Source organism: Globicephala melas, chromosome 11, assembly GCF_963455315.2.
Source record: "Globicephala melas chromosome 11, mGloMel1.2, whole genome shotgun sequence".
Lineage (NCBI taxonomy): Eukaryota > Metazoa > Chordata > Mammalia > Artiodactyla > Delphinidae > Globicephala > Globicephala melas.
In genome coordinates this window covers 66,138,451-66,159,112 of record NC_083324.2, presented here as the reverse complement: position 1 = coordinate 66,159,112, position 20,662 = coordinate 66,138,451, and the positions used below count along the sequence as shown (strand labels likewise).

Here is a 20,662-nt window from a genome sequence, read left to right as displayed (position 1 = left end):
CTCCCCCAGGCCACACGGGCCTCTTTGAACTCCCAGGAGAGAAGCCTTGAGGCTGGCACCCTCTTGGTGTCCATGGCTTTCTGGTGGGACCCTGAGTTCTGCGAGGTCTAGGCTCTGCTCTACCCTCTGGTCACTGCACGTTTCCACATCGTCACACTCATTCATGGAATAAGCACTCCATTCCGGCCAGTGCTTCCAGGTTGCGTTTCCCAGCGGCCGCTGGGGTACCCAGCCTCTCGGCTCTGGCACTGATGCCTAGTGATCCCACATGGTGGCAGCTCAGGATCCCGGGAAGGAGGGCAGGGTGGGTGAGTTTTCCTTTGGTCCTTTTTTTTTTTTTTTTTTTTTTTTGCGGTACGCGGGCCTCTCACTGTTGCGGCCTCTCGTTGCGGAGCACAGGCTCCGGATGCGCAGGCTCAGCGGCCATGCCTCACGGGCCCAGCCGCCCCACGGCATGTGGGATCCTCCCGGACTGGGGCACAAACCCGTGTCCCCTGCATCGGCAGGCGGACTCTCAACCACTGAGCCACCAGGGAAGCCCCTGGTCCTTCTTTTATTGTTCCCTTAACACAGGAAAGGCACTTTTGTTCTTGTGATTATAGAATAATACCTCATATTGAAAAAACATTCAAATACCACAAGCATGTAAAGAAGAAAGCAAAACAGCCACTTGTAAAATGCGTCGTGGACCCCTTTAGTTGGTGCAGATGTGAAGTATCTTCATCCACAGCCCAGTGGGCTGGAATGCTACCTCTTCTACCCCATGTTATGTGACCACAAGCAAGTTTTACTCAACCATCGTTGCTTTGGTTTCCTCATCTGTAAAATGAGGATTTGGTATAGTGTCTACTTCTAATGCTATTATGAATTAAGTGCAATCATCTCCACCAAGGCCTTAATCCAGTGCTTGACACAGAGTGAGTGTTTTAAAATGTTAGCTCCTTCTGTAGTTATCGCCCACTTAACACCTCACAGGCGTCTTCCTAGGTGAGTTCATTAAGATTGAAGCCTTCTCATTGAACAGCGGCACGGTTCTCCACTGTGTGTACGCAGCAGTTTGCCACAGGTTCCCTCTCCGTGGGCGTGAGTTTATTTGCTGAGTCTCCTTTGGATGGATATTTACAGTTTCCAGTTTGGGAGACTAGTGTAAATAATGTGCGTGAGTCTTGTCACACTGATTTGTCTCCTTGGGGTAAATTCTCAGAATTGTAACTGCAGGTCGAAGGGTTAGAATGTTGGGGTGTGTGCAGCTAGAATGTCAGGGTGCTAATGCCTAGAATTTGGGCATGTGCACAGTTCAAATGTTGGACCCCTTCCTTCCGTTTCACACACACGCTTTAAACCCCGTCTCTGGATGACAGCTCTCATGTTTACAGCCCCAGCCTAGACCTGGTGCCTGAGCTCAGATACCTGACTACTGGCCGAGGCCGTGAGTGGGCACCTCAGCTGTAACTCGTCCATGTGAGAGCTCCTGGTGTGTCGCTATCCCCCAAACTGCCCCTTCCATGGTCTCCTCATCTCAGTTAGTGGCAGCTGCACCCCACCACCTTGTTCTCAGGTCAGAGGCCTTAGAGTCACCTTTGGCTCCCTCTTTCTCTCCCACCACATTCATTGTATAGGGGAGTCTCCTCCACTCTACCTTCAAAATATACCCAGAATCCTAGCCCTTCTCACCACCTTCACTGTTCCAACCCTGATATAAGCCTCCTTCTCTCTCACTTGATGGTAGTGGCAGCCTCTCAACTGCTTCTACCTTCATTCCTTTCAGTCCATTTCAACAAGCGGCAGGAGGGAGTCTGTTAAAACAAATCAGATTCCCCCCAAGACTCCCCATCTCATTCAGCCCTGCCTCTACTGACCCCCCACCCTTAGTTTAGTGATGATTTGATGTCTTCTCCTCTGATCTCCTTCCTGCCCACTCCACTTCAGCCACACTGACCTCCTCACTGTTCTTTGCATGTACCAAGCAGGCTCCCACCTCAGGACCTTTGCACTTGCTGTTCCCTCCACCTGGAATGCTCTTCTCCCAGACATCTGTGTGTTTCCCTCCCTTTCTTCTTTCCTTGATGTTGTTTTTCAAACATGTGTGTTTTTCACACACACATCCTATTCCCCCTCTGCTCCCTTTCTTGCTTTTTTTCTTCCACTAGAGTGATGAACCATCCTGGTTTGCCTGGAACTGAGGGGTTTCTTGAGACTTAAGACTTTTACTTTTAAAACTAGGAAAGTCTGGATGGTTTGTCACTCTATTTGAGCACTCATCACATCTGATATGTTCTACCTTTTATGTATTTATTTTGTTGAATAAGAATATAAACTCCATGAAGGCAGAAATGTTGTCTGTCTCCTTCACTGCTGTACCCCCAGTATAGGTACTGCATTTGGCTCAAAGAAGATGCTCAACAAATATTTGTTGAATTAAGGAATGAACTTATGGCCAGGTCAGCCTGGTCCCCAGAGAGATCATGCCAATTAGGTTTTCTTGGGCTTTAAAAAATACCCTACGGGGCTTCCCTGGTGGCGCAGTGGTTGAGAGTCCGCCTGCCGATGCAGGGGACGCGGGTTCGTGCCCCGGTCCGGGAAGATCCCACATGCTGCGGAGCGGCTGGGCCCGTGAGCCATAGCCGCTGAGCCTGCGCATCCGGAGCCTGTGCTCCACAACGGGAGAGGCCACAACAGTGAGAGGCCCGCGTACTGCAAAAAAAAAAAAAAACCCTACGGAAGGGAGGTGGCCTCAGGTTGGGGGGTGGGGGTAGGCAAACTGCTGGGCCTAGAAGGGGACAAAGATCTATGACTGGTCTGTCTCACCTTCATCAGGGGCAGAGCAGCCCAGCAGCAGCTGGGCCTGATGGAAGTGGCTTCGGGTGTCAGGGCCCCGGCTGGGGTCCCTGGATGTGGCCTGCTGGTCATTGCCACCCCCTGGTGGTCTCTTATGAAAAAGCAGCCTCACCCACCAGCCAGAAATGCTCCTGCCCTCTCCTCCTGCTCCTACCTTTCCTCTCCTGTCTTTCCCCATTTCCTTCCCCCTTTCCTCTCCTTTTCTGCTCAGCCAATTGCTCTGCTACCCGATGGACAGAGCCTTCACCTTAGTGCACTACGTTAAAACCTGGCTCTGGCATCCACCAGCTGTGTGACCTTGAGCCAATGACTAAACCTCTCTAAGACTCAGTGTCCTCATCTGGAAAATGGGGATTATGAGTCCTGAAGGTAAAACAAGATAATCCATGTAGAACACTTAGAACAGTGCCTGCCTCAGTAGATGTCTGGTATTTGTTATTATTATTAATCTCATGCCTAGCACTTGGTAGTTTGCTTGCTTTGTTCTTCATCCGGATGACCTAGGCTGCGCATCAGACTCCTATGGGTACTCCTGAAACATACCCATGCCTCCCCATCCCAGACCAGTCAAATCAGAAATCTTTGGTGATGGATCCAGGCCTTGTAGTGTTTGAATTTTTAGGTTATATTTATTTGTTGGTATCTTTTAAAGCTTCCCAGGTGATACATACGTGCAGCCAGCCTGTGAACCACATCGGTGACCAACAGTCCTGGGTTACCTGGGACTTTCTTAGTTTTAGCACTGGAAGTCCCATGTTCCAGGAATCCCCTCGGCCCTGGGCAAACTGGGATGCTTCGTCATCCCCTCCCCAAAGGAATGAACCCATGTGTTCTGAATCTCAAATCAGGACACACGCTCTGAACACAGACGACTGGAAATCAATTCTTTGAAAGCTCAGCTTGGGGTGGTGGGTCAGCTGAAGTGTCAGCCCGTGTGTGGCAGGAGCAGGGCTCTGAGGGGGAGAGGGCCCCGCTGTAGCTTAGTCAGACAGGTCCCTGTCGTTGGGCCCCCCGGGGCTCAAGCCGCTGGCCGCCCGCTCCATGGCCTTCACCCAGCGATCCTTCAGCTCCTCGGTTTCGGCCTTGAAGGTGTAGAGCTGGCCTGACTGTTGCAGCTGGAAGACCCGGGGGTCCGCCTGGGGCCCAGCGGTCACCTGGTAGCCCAGCAGGGGGATGGAGGTGTGGGCCCTCATGTCCTGGGAGGGGAGGGCAGAACTGTGGGCTGCTGTCCTCCCATTCAGCGCCACTGCCTCAGACGGCTGTTTGGAAGGTACCAGGCACACACCTGCCTCTTGCCCCCCAAAAACCCATGAAGTGGGGTGGGGTGGCAGGAGGGCATTGAGGAAGAGGACTGGTCACCCCCTGAGGGCAAAGCAGTCATGACCTGGAGTCTGGGCCCAGCTCTGAAAGCCACTAACTCTGTGACTTGAGGGAACCAGGTCCTCATTGAGCCTCATCTGACTTATGGGGCCAACAGTACTCACCCCCACCGCCACCCCTGACACACACACATACTGTGAGGAGGGGCGGGGCGTGGCATTACCTGGGGGGCAGCGTAGACATAGAGCACGAGGGGGTCATCCCGCGGGATCACGCACCAGCCCCGGGACCCGCTTTTGCCCCACTTGTCCCCGAAGAGCTGTAGGAAGCTGCACATTAGGCTCTGCTCGGACCCCGCTGCAGCTCCTTTCTGAAACCAGAGAGAGGGGCTGTCAGGGAACAGAGCACCCACTACCTGACAGATGTCGGTCATTAGAAATCACTCTTTCTAAACCTTTCGGCAATGGTGCAAGGAGGTATTATTTGTCCCTGAGGCTCAGAGAGGTCCCATCAGGCACTTGCAGTCACAGAGCTGGCCAGTGGCAGAGCTGCAGTCAAACCTCAGCCAGCCTGACCTCTGCGCAGGTGCTCGGAGGGCTTATCCCCTGAGAGCTGCCCCAGGGAACAGAACTGGAGCCTGAAAAGGGGCAGACCATCCCCTCTCTCCAGGAGCAAAAGCTGTGTGGTATGGTCTAGTGATTGGGGAGGGCATGGGCAGGGCCGGGGCCTAGAAGAATGAGGGAGGATTGCAAAGTGGGCAGATGTCAGTGGAAAGGAACCAACTTGAACCTGGGAGCTGAGTTCAGCTGGAATAGGCTGGGGTCTTCTCCCACCTCCCAAGGACAGTGGGATGTCAACCTGGCTTTAATGAGGGAGTGGCAGAGGGGCGGGGGTAACCAGTGTCTAGGCTGGGTGCCAGTGCCCCAGAGGTGCTGACCAGCAGTGAGAGTGCCTGGGGCTGGGGGTGGGGAGTGGCTCAGCCCCAAGGACAGCAGAGAACATCTGTGGTAGAGATCAGAGAGCTGGTTCCTAACTCGCTGTGTGACCTTGGTCACTTCTCTGGGCCTGGTCTCCAACCAGCTGGTCCCTGAAGTCCCTTCCAATTACAATGGAGTCTCCAGGCTGCCTCTTCCCTGCAGTGGGACTCTGAACTGCAGCCTCAGTATCCCCATCTGTAAAATGGAATCAGCCGCACCAGCTCTTTTCACTTCCTGGGACTGCTAGGGCAGGGCATGGGGATATGAACAGGAGTGGTCCAGAGGGGCCGTGCGATTATCGGATGAGGATGCAGAGGAAAGGTGGAGAGCCTGGGCCACAGCCTGGAGCCAAAAGTTGCTTCTATTTGGTGACAGGCGCAGCTCTGTTTTATTTGGCCAGGGCCGGGCCGGGGTGGGGGGGTGTTCCGTCGGGGGTGCTGTCTGTGGGCAGAGAGAGAAGGACGGGGAGTGTGACCACGGCAGGCTTGTTCCTCAGCACCGAGGACAGTGCCAGCACTTGGTGAGGCCGTGCACACATTTGCCTAGTAGAGGAAACCGGCCCTCACCTCCAGGATGCCACGCCTCTTGTCCTCCTTGTCCTCAGGGAGCACATTTCCGGTGAGGAACGTGTAGCAGTCTAAACAGACTCGGCTGGGCCTGTTGTCATCATATTTGAGCTCAGCCCGGTAGTCGGAGCACCTGGCACACACCACCTGGGGGAGGACAGGCAGGAGGGGCTTGGGGGCTGAGGTGAGGCACGGAGGTCCCCGTTCGTGCCTTGGCTCAGGAGGTGGGGACGTGAGAGCAACACGAGACCAGAGGAAGAAAAAGAAAGCTTCAGGAGAGGGATGGAGGCAGAGCTGGGCATCCCCTGCGCTGGCAGAGGCCCAGCCACCTGGAGGCTGCAGTGCAGGGGGAGAGGGCCCGCAGCTGGGGGCTTGAGGCCTGGCCCCCACTGCAGGAGCTCAACCTCTCTCCCTTCACGTTTCCCGTTGTGAGGGCAGCTACTGATCCCGGGGGCTTGACCTGTGCACACCCCTTGCATCTGATCACTTCTCTGAGCGCTCTCTCTCCCCTCTGTCATCTCACATGACTCCCAGCAACCCCACCAGGTGACCAGCCCTGGGACTTTTACTCTCACCTGCAACGAGGGGACAGTGACTTGATGAAGGCCACAGAGCTCTCTGGCAGCAACTGGCCCTCCTCAAACAGAAGGTGTCTTTACGGTTCTACAGTTTAGCATTAAGAGTCATGCAGATTTTGCAGTCCACCCAATCCTAGAGTCAAACGTGTTCTGATACAAAAATGATGGGCTGGCTGTTTCTGCCAAGAAGACCCGCCATGTGGAGTCTGTGGAGTGGCGCCCGGCCCCCAGCCCACCACGGAGACGTCCCCAAGAAGGCCATCACAGATCAGGCTGGGGAGATCGGGTGAAAGAGGCATGAGAAAACCTGGGGAGAAACACAGGCACTGCAGGATGTGACTTCCAGGAAGACTGGAGTCTCACAGTGAGTCCAGGATGTGGGATTGGAAATGGGGGCAAGAGATAGAGACTTGGACGAAGGGTTATTCATCAGGTAGCCGGTCTGTGTGCCCAGCACAGCACGTGGCCTGGGAGGGAGCCACAGGCGAAGGCCTGGGCTTGCCCCACCATCACCAGGATTCCTGTCTGGCAGGCGGGGAGGCAGAAACTGGGCACCCAACCACCAAAGGATGACTCACAGAGTACAAACGTTCACACGGGCAGGAGAAACCCCAGAATCGGGTGCCTCACACAGCCCCACACACAGGGCTTCAGCTACCTTGAGAATATTTTATTTTGTTTTTTATTGAGATTTTAAATTTTTAAATACAATTAGCAAGTATTTATTTTCTCCTCTCCTCTACCAACTTTTTATTTTGAAAAATTTCAAACCTGAAGACAAGTTGAAATAATACAGTGATACCCCCACCACCAAATTCACGAATTGTGAACATTTTTGCCACTTTTGATTTATCCCTCTCTCCCTTTCTCTCTCTCTTTCTCTTTCTCTCTCTCTACACACACACACACACACACACACATACATATATATATTTTTTCTGAACCATTTGAGTTTAAATTACAGTCATCATGTCACATCACCCTCAAATATGTAGCTGGTGTCTCCTAAGAACAAGGGCATTCTCCTCCCTATCTACGATGTCATGATCACACACAGGAAATTTAACATCGATACAATATTGTTACCTATATATGCTTCATAATCAAATTTCCCCCAGTGGTCCCAGTAATGACTTCTGTTTCTGGTTCTGTTTTTCCCATCCAGGATTCAATCAAGGATCATACATTTCATTTAGTTCTCAGAATATTTTATTTCTTTTTTGTACCTGGAAGGCAGGTACATGAGTGTTGTTATATTGTTCTTTGTGCCTCTTTGTATTTCTTAACTATTTAAAATAATTTTTTAGAAACTACTTACAAAGTTACAAGCGTGAGTAGACTCAACTCTTGTTTACTGATGTGACTCACCGAAAATGGAAGCTAATCCCCAGATCCTTTCTATTTGGCTCTGATATGAAACTCACTTACACGAACATAGGTGTGTCCCAGTCCTAGAAATTTACTTTGTGTCCTGATTGCAGTTTAACACATTTGGGGACGCCTCGCTGACTGGCCCCAACCTGCCCAGCTGGTCTCCTCCTGTCCCCCGAGGTCATTAAAGACGGAGGTCATTAAAGGGCTTCTCTGTTTGCAGAGTAAATGGAGAGGGTTGTAATGTCAACAGAGAACAGCTCAAGTACAGCAAGTGCTTAAAAAGCAAAGCAAGATCTGCCTCTGATAACTGGGCCTGAGCTGACAAGAGGGAGGAGTGGTTCCTTCCTCAATAAGCTGGTGGCTGTTCCTCTGAGTGAGGCTGCCCAAGTGATTAAGGAGGGGGAAGGAAAGGGGGACAGGAGAGGGAAGGGGTTAACCTTCTTTTGTTGAGTCCTTACTACCACCCTGGAGGTAGGTGTTACTAATCCCCATTGTACAGGTGAGGAAGCTGAGGCTTGAACCTGGCGGGCAGAGTTAGCAGCAGAACCGAGCAGGTGCTGGAGTGCTGAGGGTTTGCCAAGAAGAGGAGGGGACAGTTAGCTGAGGTCGGTCAAGAAAAGAGGACGGTGAGGGGTGGGTGAGTAACAGGTGTGGGGCTGATGAGGTGGTGGATAAAAGGCCCGACAGGGGCTGAAGGATTTGGGTGCCCCCACCCAGGAACTGGAGACCATTTCCTGGTGCTGGGCCCTGGGGGTCTTGGGAAATGGTGGTGAGGAAGCAGACGAATGAATAGGGTCAGCTTTGGGGAGTGTCTTGAACAGGTCGCTTAACCTGTCTGAGCCTTGCGTCCTACCTGCAGAATGGGGCAAACAGCCGACCTGCTTCACACGTGGGCACCATGAGGCCCCCAAAACAGGTAACTCACACGCCTGGCACAGTTAGCGCCCAGCACTTCTGGCTGTACTGGTTGAAGCGGGCAGGGTTGGCAGGGATGGGAGGGCAGGGCCTGAGCTGGGAAGGCAGAGGCCGAGGTGGGTACTCACGTAGCCGCAGGCCCGGCAGTGGTGGCGGCGGCGCATCAGGGCGTTGAAGGGCTCCTGGCAGCGCATACACATGGTCACCATCTTGTCACGGACCCACTGCGGCGCCCGGAGGCCCAGCTCCTCGGACTGCAGCTGTGGGGTGGCAGGGTGGGTACTTCAGGACCCCCTGTACCCACCTGCTTGTGGCAGAGATTATGTGTGCCATGTTTCCCAGTGGCTTCCATGTGAAGCGGACTGGACGAATACAGACCACGTAAAGGGAAGGTCAGTTACTATGAGCCCTATTTTACAGGTGAGGTAGCTGAGCCCCAGAGAGGTCAAGGGACTCAGCAAAGACACCCAGCAGGCCAGAGTTCAGAGCTCAGATCTGAAATCAAGTCACAGACGCTCTCCATAACTACCACCCCACCTGCCTTCCACCTTCCCTTGGTCTCACATTTTTCAGGCACTTTCAAAACCCAAACCTGGGCATGCGCTCACTCCCTCTTGCGAGAACAACGGAATCACGACTAACTGCTGAACAATCATCCACAGGAAGACAACAGAACTCGCCAGAAAAGATACTTCACATCCAAAGACAAAGGAGAAGCCGCAATGAGACAGCAGGAGGGGCACATCACAGTAAAATCAAATCCCATAACTGCTGGGGGGTGACTCACAAACTGGAGAACACTTATACCACAGAAGCCCACCCACTGCAGTGAAGGTTCTGAGCCCCATGTCAGGCTTCCCAACCTGGGGGTCCGGCCACAGGAGGAGGAATTCCTAGAGAATCAGACTTTGAAGGCTAGCGGGATTTGATTGCAGGACTTCGACAGGACTGGGGGAAACAGAGACTCCACTCTTGGAGGGCACACACAAAGTAGTGTGTGCATCGGGACCAAGGGGAAGGAGCAGTGACCCCATAGGAGACTGAAGCAGACCTACCTGCTAGTGTTGGAGGGTCTCCTGCAGAGGTGGGGGGTGGCTATAGCTCACTGTGAGGACAAGGCCACTGGCAGCAGAAGTTCTGGGAAGAGCTCCTTGGCATGAGCCCTCCCAGGGTCTGCCATTAGCCCCATCAAAGAGCTGGGTAGGCTCCAGTGTTGGGTCGCCTCAGGCCAAACAACCAACAGGGAGGGAACCCAGCCCCACCCATCAGTAGACAAGTGAATTAAAGTTTTACTGAGCTCTGCCCACCAGAGCAATACCTAGCTCTACCCACCACCAGTCCCTCCCATCAGGAAGCTTGCACAAGCCTCTTAGATAGCTTCATCCACCAGAGGGCAGATAGCAGAAGCAAGAAGAACTACAATCCTGCAGCCTGTGGAATGAAAACCACATTCACAGAAAGATAGACAAAATGAAAAGGCAGAGCGCTATGTACCAGATGAAGGAACAAGATAAAACCCAAGAAAAACAACTAAATGAAGTGCAGATAGGCAACCTTCCAGAAAAAGAATTCAGAATAATGATAGTGAAGATGATCCAGGACCTCAGAAAAAGAATGGAGGCAAAGATCGAGAAGGTGCAAGAAATGGTTAACAAAGACATAGAAGAAAAAAAAAAAAAAAGACCTAGAAGAATTAACAAACACCTAGAAGAATTAAAGAACAAACAAACAGAGATGAACAATACAATAACTGAAAAGAAAAATACACTAGAAGGAATCAATAGCAGAATAACTGAGGCAGAAGAACGGATGAGTGACCTGGAAGACAGAATGGTGGAATTCACTGCTGCAGAACAAAATAAAGAGAAAAGAATGGAAAGAAATGAAGACAGCCTAAGAGACCACTGGGACAACATTGAACTCAACAACATTTGCATTATAGGGGTCCCAGAAGGAGAAGAGAGAGAGAAAGTTCCTGAGAAAATATTTGAAGAGATTATAGTCGAAAACTTCCCTAACATGGGAAAGGAAATAGCCACCCAAGTCCAGGAAGCACAGAGAGTCCCAGGCAGGAAAAACACAAGCAGAAACACGCCAAGATACATAGTAATCAAACTAACAAAAATTAAAGACAAAGAAAAATTACTGAAAGCAACAAGGGAAAAATGACAACATACAAGGGAACTCCCATAATGTTAATAGCTGATTTCTCAGCAGAAACTCTGCAAGCCAGAAGGGAGTGGCATGATATATTTAAAGTGATGAAAGGGAAGAACCAAGATTACTCTACCTGGCAAGGATCTCATTCAGATTGAATGCAGAAATCAAAAGCTTTACAGACAAGCAAAAGCTAAGAGAATTCAGCATCACCAAACCAGTTCTACAACAAATGCTAAAGGAACGTCTCTAAGTGGGAAACACAAGAGAAGAAAAGGGCCTACAAAAACAAACCCAAAACAATTAAGAAAATGGTAATAGGAACATACATATCGATAATTACCTTAAACATGAATGGATTAAATGCTCCAACCAAAAGACACAGGCTTGCTGAATGGATACAAAAACAATACCCATATATATCTTGTCTACAAGAGACCCACTTCAGACCTAGGGAACGTACAGACTGAAAGTGAGGGGATGGAAAAAGATACTACATGCAAATGGAAATCAAAAGAAAACTGGAGTAGCAATACTCATATCAGATAAAATAGACTTTAAAATAAAGAATGTTGGGCTTCCCTGGTGGCGCAGTGGTTGAGAGTCCGTCTGTCGATGCAGGGGACACGGGTTCGTGCCCTGGTGCGGGAAGATCCCATGTGCCGCGGAGCGGCTGGGCCCATGAGCCATGGCCGCTGAGCCTGCGTGTCTGGAGCCTGTGCTCCGCAATGGGAGAGGCCAGAGCAGTGAGAGGCCTGTGTACCGCAAAATAAATAAATAAATAAAATAAAATAAAATAAAGAATGTTACAAGAGACAAGGAAGGATACTACATAATGATCAAGGGATCAATTCAAGAAGAAGCTAAAGCAATTATAAATATATATGCACCCAACACAGGAGCACCTCAATACATAAGGCAACTGCTAACAGCTATAAAAGAGGAAATCAACAGTAACACAATAATAGTGGGGGACTTTAACACCTCACTTACACCAGTGGACAGATCATCCAAACAGAAAATTAATAAGGAAACACAAGCTTTAAATGACACAATAGACCAGATAGATTTAATTGATATTTATAGGACATTCCATTCAAAAACAGCAGATTACACTTTCTTCTCAAGTACACACGGAACATTCTCCAGGATAGATCACATCTTGGGTCACAAATCAAGCCTCGGTAAATTTAAGAAAATTGAAATCATATCAAGCATCTTTTCTGTCCACAACACTATGAGATTAGAAAACAGTTACAGGGAAAAAACACAAACACATGGAGGCTAAACAATACATTATTAAATAACCAAGAGATCACTGAAGAAATCAAAGAGGAAATTAAAAAATACCTAGAGACATATTACAACGAAAACATGACAATCCAAAACCTATGCGATGCAGCAAAAGCAGTTCTAAGAGGGAAGTTTATAGCAATACAAGCCTACCTCAAGAAACAAGAAACATCTCAAATAAACAATCTAACCTTACACCTAAAGGAACTAGAGAAAGAACAAACAAAACCCAAAATTAGTAGAAGGAAAGAAATCATAATGATCAGAGCAGAAATAAATGAAATAGAAACAAAGAAAATAATAGCAAAGATCAATAAAACTAAAAGCTGGTTCTTTGAGAAGATGAACAAAATTGATAAGCCTTTAGCCAGACTCATCAAGAAAAAGAGGGAGAGGACTCAAATCAATAAAATTAGAAATGAAAAAGGGGAAGTTACAACGGACAGCACAGAAATACAAAAGCATCATAAGAGACTACTACAGGCAACTCTATGCCAATAAAATGGACAACCTGGAAGAAATGGACAAATTCTTAGAAAGGTATAACCTTCCAAGACCAAACCAGGAAGAAATAGAAAATATGAACAGACCAATCACAAGTAATGAAATTGAAACTGTGATTAAAAGTCTTCCAACAAACAAAAGTCCAGGACCAGATGGCTTCACAGGTGAATTCTATCAAACATTTACAGAAGAGCTAACACCCATCCTTCTCAAACTCTTCCAAAATATTGCAGAGGAAGGAACACTCCCAAACTCATTCTATGAGGCCACCATCATGCTGATACCAAAACCAGACAAAGATACTACAAAAAAAGAAAATTACAGACCAATATCACTGATGAATATAGATGCAAAACTCCTCAACAAAATATTAGCAAACAGAATGCAACAACACATTAAAAGGATCATACACCATGATCAAGTGGGATTTATCCCAGGGATGCAAGGATTCTTCAATATATGCAAATCAGTCAATGTGATACACCACTGAAGAAGAAAAACCATCCATATGATCATCTCAATAGATGCAGAAAAAGCTTTTGACAAAATTCAACACCCATTTATGATAAAACTTCTCCAGAAAGTGGGCACACAGGGAAACTACCTCAACATAATAAAGGCCATATATGACAAACCCAGAGCAAACATCATTCTCAATGGTGAAAAACTGAAAGCATTTCCTCTGAGATCAGGAACAAGACAAGGATGTCTACTCTCGCCACTATTATTCAACATAGTTTTGGAAGTCCTAGCCATGGCAATCAGAGAAGAAAAAGAAATAAAAGGAATACAAGGGCTTCTCTGGTGGTGCAGTGGTTGAGAGTCTGCCTGCCGATGCAGGCGACATGGGTTCGGGCCCCGGTCCGGGAAGATCCCACATGCCGCGGAGCGGCTGGGCCCGTGAGCCATGGCCACTGACCCTGCGTGTCCAGAGCCTGTGCTCCGCAACGGGAGAGGCCACAACAGTGAGAGGCCCACGTACAAAAAAAAAAAGAAAAAGGAATACAAATTGGAAAAGAAGTAAATCTGTCACTGTTTGCAGATGACATGATACTATACATAGAGAATCCTAAAGATGCCACCAGAAAACTACTAGAGCTAATCAATGAATCTAGTAAAGTTGCAGGATACAAAGTTAATGCACAGAAATCTCTTGCATTCCTATATACTAACAACGAAAGATCAGAAAGAGAAATTAAGGAAACAATCCCATTCACCATTGCAACAAAAGTAATAAAATACCTAGGAATAAACCTACTTAAGGAGGTAAAAGACCTGTACTCAGAAAACTATAAGACACTGATGAAAGAAATCAAAGATGACACAAACAGATGGAGAGATATACCATGTTCTTGGACTGCAAGAATCAATATTGTGAAAGTGACTATACTACCCAAAGCAATCTACAGATTCAATGCAATTCCTATCAAATTACCAGTGGCATTTTTTACAGAACTAGAACAAAAAAATCTTAAAATTTGTATGGAGACATAGAAGACCCCGAATAGCCAAAGCACTTTTGAGGGAAAAAAATGGAGCTGGAGGAATCAGACTCCCTGACTTCAGACTATACTACAAAGCTACAGTAATCAAGGCAATATGGTACTGGCACAAAAACAGAAATACAGATAAATGGAACAGGATAGAAAGCCCAGAGATAAACCCACACACCTATGGTCAACTAATCTATGACACAGCAGGCAAAGATATACAATTGAGAAAAGACAGTCTCTTCAGTAAGTGGTGCTGGGAAAACTGGACAGCTACATGTAAAAGAATGAAATTAGAACACTCCCTAACACCATACACAAAAATAGACTCAAAATGGATTAGAGACCTAAATGTAAGACTGGACACTATAAAACTCTTAGAGGAAAACATAGGAAGAACACTGTTTGACACAAATCACAGCAAGATCTTCTTTGATCCACCTCCTAGAGTAATGGAAATAAAAACAAAAATAAACAAATGGGACCTAATGAAACTTAAAAGCTTTTGCAAAGCAAAGGAAACTACAAACAAGACGAAAAGACAACCCTCAGAATGGGAGAAAATATTTGCAAATGAATCAATGGACAAAGGATTAATCTCCAAAATATATAAACAGCTCATGCCATTCAATATTAAAAAAACAAACAACCCAATCAAAAAATGGGCAGAAGACCTAAATAGACATTTCTCCAAAGAAGACATACAGATGGCCAAGAAGCACATGAAAAGCTGCTCAACATCACTAATTGTTAGAAAAATGCAAATCAAGACTACAATGAGGTATCACCTCACATCAGTTAGAGTGGGTATCATCAGAAAATCTGCAAACAGCAAATGTTGGAGAGGTGTGGAGAAAAGGGAACCCTCTTGCACTGTTGGTGGGAATGTAAATTGATACAGCCACTATGGAGAACAGTATGAAGGCTCCTTAGAAAACTAAAAATAGAACTATCTTATGACCCAGCAATCCCACTACTGGGCATATACCCAGAGAAAACCATAATTCAAAAAGACACATGCACCCCAATGTTCACTGCAGCACTATTTACAATATAGCCAGGTCATGGAAGCAACCTAAATGCCCACTGACAGACGAATGGATAAAGAAGATGTGGTACATATATACGATGGAATAGTGCTCAGCCATAAAAAGGAACGAAATTGGGTCATTTGTAGAGACGTGGATGGATCTAGAGACTGTCATACAGAGTGAAGTAAATCAGAAGGAGAAAAACAAATATCGTATATTAACGCATATATGTGGAACCTAGAAAAATGGTACAGATGAACTGGTTTGCAGGGCAGAAATTGAGACACAGATGTAGAGAACAAACATATGGACACCAAGGGGGGAAGGTGGCGGGGGTGGGGGAGTGGTGGTGGGATGAATTAGGAGATTGGGATTGACGTGTATACACTAATATGTATAAAATAGATTAATAAGAACCTGCTGTATAAAAAATGAATAAAATTAAATTCCAAAAAAAAAAAAAAGATAAATGTTGGGAGACAGTTCTCCTAGGGTCTCTTGTGTTTCCTTTTTTCTGGACTGTCTTTTCAAGCATCTTCCTATAGCTATCAGCCTTGAAAATAGATGTTGTCTCTCTAGAGCATAGGGCAGACATACTCACTGCACATTATAAAAGATTCAGAGACTGATTTGCTTTTGTTTGCTGACATAGTCAATTCTGATTCTTTCAAACTGAGGACCAGTCCCTGCCCTTGGAGCATGAATTAATAGAGATAAATAAAGAACTCTTGAAAGATAGCAAAAAAAAAAAAGAAAAAAGAAAAACCCAAACCTGCACACACACCACCCCCACAGCCCGAGGTATCCATATAGATGTAAAATCCTTCCTAGCGGTAGTTGCACATAAAGCCTCCCAAAGGAATTTTTTGCTAATGGGGGAATCTTTGGCATTGAGTTTCTGAGTAGGGTGATGTTGGCATGTGTAAGCTTCCCCTGATCCCTTCAAATCATTCATGGTGGGTGACACTCTCCAGCCCTCCAAGCTGGCCTAGGTAGAACAAAGAGAGGGAATCATTCCTGTGTAAGGCTGGCAGCTCCAGGAGGGATACAGAGCCTTCATTTACCTCCTGCTCCTGGGTGTCTCCCTCAGGGCTCTGGACCGCAGCTTTGAAGGTTTCATTCCGCTTCTCGATTTGGTCAATGGCCGCTTGGCAGGCCTGGGGCAAGGGGCAGAGCACAGGGAGGTGGTTGGGGGGCGGCAGGAAGGGCTTGCTCATCTGTGAATCCATCTACACATTCCACAAACATTGCTAAAAGCCTACTGGGTGCTAGGGGTTAGATTCTAAGTGTACATTGCCTGATTTAAGGGAGGAGAAAATATTAGCCCCAGATTACAGATGTGAAAACTGAGGCTCAGAGACATTAAGTGACTCGCCCCAGGCCACCCAGCTAGGCAGTGAGAGGCATCAAGATTTGAACCCAGGTCTGACTCCAACTACTACAGAGCAACTTTGAGGAAGAACAGGGAGCAAGCAGGCGGGTGTGCGCGCGCACACACACACACACACACACACACACACACACACACAGCATCCCTCTCTCCCCCGCAGCCTGGGTAGGGAGGTCAGAATCCTAGGGGCCCTGGAGCATTCTGATACCTGCAACCAGGAGATCATTTCCTCCTGGGACCTGCTTGGAAAGTGAACACAGGTGTTGAGGAGAGCAGCCCCTCCCAGTTTTCCCATCTCACCCGGCCCTCAGCCTGCCTGCCTACCGGGCCCGCAGCTCCAGGGTGCGCTGCTTCCCGGACACCAGGAAGGAGTGGGGGAACTCAGCGTCAGTCAGCTCCCGCACCTGCTCGGAATGGGAGGGAGAGACTGCTCAGACTCGCCCACCCGCCCCCCAGGTACTGTGGCAGGGAGGTAGGTGAACTGTGCCCCAAGGACAATTCAAATTAGAGACAAGGATAGGGAGCTTGTTCAACTGCTCCCTAATCCCATCAAGCCAGGCAAATGCGCCTGCAATCTGGCCTCACCCTGTACAGCAAATGGGACTTAGGGCTCCTGGAACCTTAGTAGATAAGTTGGCCCAGTGTGAGGTAGGGGTGACGGCTCCTGACAAAGGAGTCACCCAAAATGGAAACTGGGTCACAAATTGGGTTTGGGGACACACCTTTTTCAAGATCAGATGTACGGCCTAGAACAAGACCCTTTTACCCCATAGAGTGAATGAAGGAATTGATCACCCAATTCACAGATCCAACAGACCCCCGCCCCACTTCCTGTCTTTTACCATCCTTGTCCCAGAACTCCACAGGTCCCGAGTCCGTTATGAAAGCCACCCGTCACAGAGCACTTACTATGCAACAGCCACTGAGCACCCCACACATGTTCTCATTTAATCAGCACAACTGCTGAACCCACTAATCAATTCTAATGCTTAATGGCCATCATGTGCCCCTGAAGGCAGTACCTGTCAACAGCTACAGTCCCCTGGCACAGCTGAATCTATGGTTACCTACCAGTTTACAAGAATTATGTGGGACCGAGGGACATGCTGAATGACACCACAGGGGTGCGGTCAGCAAAATCTAGACTGTGAGAAACTCTACCAGAGAAATGATCTGATTTCTTCAACTAATAAATGAGAGAAAAACTAGGAGAGGGAGGTATAATGGATAAAAGGGGATGTAAGAAGCATATTACAAATGATTCAAACAGATCAGCTGTGAGAAGACAATTATGAGACAGTCAAGGAAAACCAAGGGATCTTAATGTTATTAACTAATTATCATTAATTTGTTAGATGTAATAATGGTACTGTTGGCAACGTTTAGGGCAAAAAAAAGAGTTCTTATTTCTTAAAGAGACATACTGAAGTATTTATAGGTGAAATGATTATGTGTCTGAGATTTGCTCTTATATAATCCATTGGAAAAGGGGATTAAGAAGGGGATTGCTGAGTAAACCAGTTTTAGCCAGGTGATGAGTATATGGGGGTTCATTGTACCATTTTCTCAGCTTAAAAGTGTCCAGAATAAAAAGTTAAAGAAAATCTTCACAGCAGTCTGGACAGGTAGATATTATCACCCTCATTTGGGAGATGAGAAAATGAAGATCAGAGAGGGCAAGAGACCTGCCTGAGGAAACACAGCATCTAAAGAGCATAATGAAGATTCAAATTACGGTTTTTGGTCCCCAAGGGTAAAGCAGAAGCACATCTATTTCCACCCCACTCCCAGAGCCCAGTAAGCACAGACTTCTCCCAGGCAATGTGGAGACAGCGTCACAAAGGGAAGCTAAGATACAGACCTAGAGCCCAAGGGCCTAGCATGGAGGAACTTTGTTGTCACTGAATCCACCTGACATGTGGGCCCCTCTGCGGGCTCCCTGCCACGAGGTGACCAGGCCTTGGCACACTTTCAGGCGGCCCACCACACCTCAGAGAGCATGACTCTGGGAACATCCTTCCTCATGTTAGGCCTAGTCTACCTCTTGGGCCCACAGAACCAGTCCGTTCCCTCTAGAAGGGGCCTGATGTGATTTGCACTTGATACCCTTGACAATGGGGAGGCTCTAAGGGTTTATAAATGGAGAAGCTCCTGTGGAGACAGGTGTTTGGGAAAGCCACTCCAGCAGCTATTTATAAGGGTCGAAGGGCTGGGAAAATAGGACAAACCAGCAGCCCAGAGGCCAGTTAGGGAGGGATACCCTGAGTAGTCCATGCCTGCCTGGCGAGAGAAAAGGTTTCTACCTGGGGAACAGTATCTGGAATCTGGCAAGACTCCATGCCTGATTGGGTGAAGGAGAGGGGAGCGAGAAAAGAAGGGAGAAATCTAAGGTCTGGAGTCCATGGCCAGGAAGAAACATGATGCTTTTGATAGAAAAAGGGGAAGTGGGAAGAGTCCCTGACCTGAGGGACCACCTCTGCAGAGGGGCAGGATGAAGGTTTCTAGAGGACAATTCCCCGAGCTCTGCAATACCCAGGCTCAACCACCAGACTTGGCCGGTTCAGGCTCCTGCCAGCCCACACAGTGCCTTTGTGCTAATTAGAGAAAGACACCCCTTCCTCAAAACACTTTACTGACATCTGTTGGCAAACTGGCGTAACATTCAGTCAAGTATCTGGTTTGTTGAACCAGACACTTGACTGCCATCTGCCGGACAGTGAGAACTGTAAATATGCAATCTATGCTGTTGTCTGTGGATGAGGTGTGCTCATCTTAGTTGAGGTGTGCTTGCACAGTGCACAACCTGCACAGTTGTCCATGGAGACACTGAGTACATATGTACCCTTACCCCTTCCTTCTTCCCAGGCTGGCCCTGTACAGGATGGCACAACGATAGGACCAAGTCAGACCCTGGGGGGCAAATCAGCTGCTGAGAACTAGGCCTCCTTGACACTCAGGAAGGAGGAGGCCAGGGGGTCACGGCCAGTGGAAGCCATCATGGTGGTCAAAGGTCAGACCCACCTCCAAACCTTAGACTCAGGAAATGATTCCTGCACAAATGCGGGTAGGTGGACAGCTCTGCTCCTGCCAGGCCCGTGTCATCCAGGAGTGGGCGCTGTGCGGCCACCAGAGCACCAGACACGCCCGGTAGGGACTGTGTTCACTGGGACTGGAGACGCCAGGAACCCAGCACACACTGGGCCTGGGAGCCGTCGGCACATACCCTGAGCATCTGACACTGTCAGGCCCATTTCTATGTATTTTCTCTTTACGATAGTCTGTTGTGGTCTCCATATTTCTTGGCTTTTCTATCTGTCAATCTCTGCCTCTCTTTTTCTATGCCTGGGTCTCTGCCAGTCCTAAGACAGGGCTGCCTGTCTCCATTTCTCTGTCTTTAACTCTCCATAACCTGCCTTTCTCAGTCTCACTCACTAAGACTCCCAGACGTACAAGCTTGCACGCACCCTAGCCTCTGGGACATTCTGGCCACTTCAGTTAGGAAAGCTGGATGACGCAGGGTGGGGGGGCTGCATTCCTAGAGGAACTCAGTCAGCTGAGATATGGGGGATGGGCTGTGAAGCCCCAGAAGGTGCCCAAGTCCCTCCATCAGCCCTCATCACCCGCAGGCTACACCCCACCCCCAAGCCCTTGATTCAGCCCCAAACGCCAGGCAAGCCCAGTCAGCAGCAGGGGCAAGGCCCTTCTGCTGGGGGCTCTGAGAGGCTCAGGGGTTCTCCAGAGGCGGAAGTATCCTGGTTCGAGTTCTGCCTGCAGCTCTCTCCTGCTGCAGATCCTGGGAGATGGGTGAGGGGAGGGGGAGTCAATAGGGATAGGGAAGGGGGAGATGGAAGGGTACCAAGATAGGCCAGATCTGACCTCTGCTTCTTCCAGCCCCAGCCACCAGGACTCAGGAGCGATCAGAGGGGCTGTCAAGAAGTTTCCCCTCCCATTTCCTCCACTATGCCTTCAATTCCGCCCTATGCTTTATCTTTCCAGGTTGAAGCCTTAGTAGGAGATTGTATAGTATGCTGGTTAGGTACAGAGGCTCTGGACTCTGTTATACCTGAGTTTGATCATGCAAACCAGGATTTGCTGTGTGACCCCCAAGCAAGTTACTTAATCTTTCTGGACCTTGGGTTTTTTTTATTTTTAAAAAAGACTTTTTTTTTTAAGATCAGTTTTAGGTTCATAGCATAATTAAGAGGAAGGTACAGAGATTTCCCATATAC

The 20,662-nt window shown here is 48.3% G+C and overlaps 1 protein-coding gene across 10 annotated transcripts in view; it reads right to left on the bottom strand.

The window, feature by feature from the left end:
- Window positions 1–3,452: 3,452 nt before the first annotated feature.
- FGD2 (FYVE, RhoGEF and PH domain containing 2) overlaps window positions 3,453–20,662 on the bottom strand; it is a 43,408-nt gene continuing 26,198 nt past the window's right edge. For 4 of the 10 annotated variants that reach the window (XM_060308708.1, XM_060308712.1, XM_030870870.2 and 1 more), the window contains 7 exons: window positions 16,758–16,837; window positions 16,642–16,675; window positions 16,108–16,200; window positions 8,697–8,828; window positions 5,702–5,848; window positions 4,382–4,528; window positions 3,453–4,034 (listed from right to left, as the gene is read on the bottom strand). In XM_060308708.1, the coding sequence (XP_060164691.1) occupies window positions 3,819–4,034; window positions 4,382–4,528; window positions 5,702–5,848; window positions 8,697–8,828; window positions 16,108–16,200; window positions 16,642–16,675; window positions 16,758–16,837 (849 nt within the window). In that variant the 3' untranslated portion in view covers window positions 3,453–3,818. The other 6 variants (XM_060308709.1, XM_030870873.2, XM_070046697.1 and 3 more) reach the window with 5 other exon arrangements.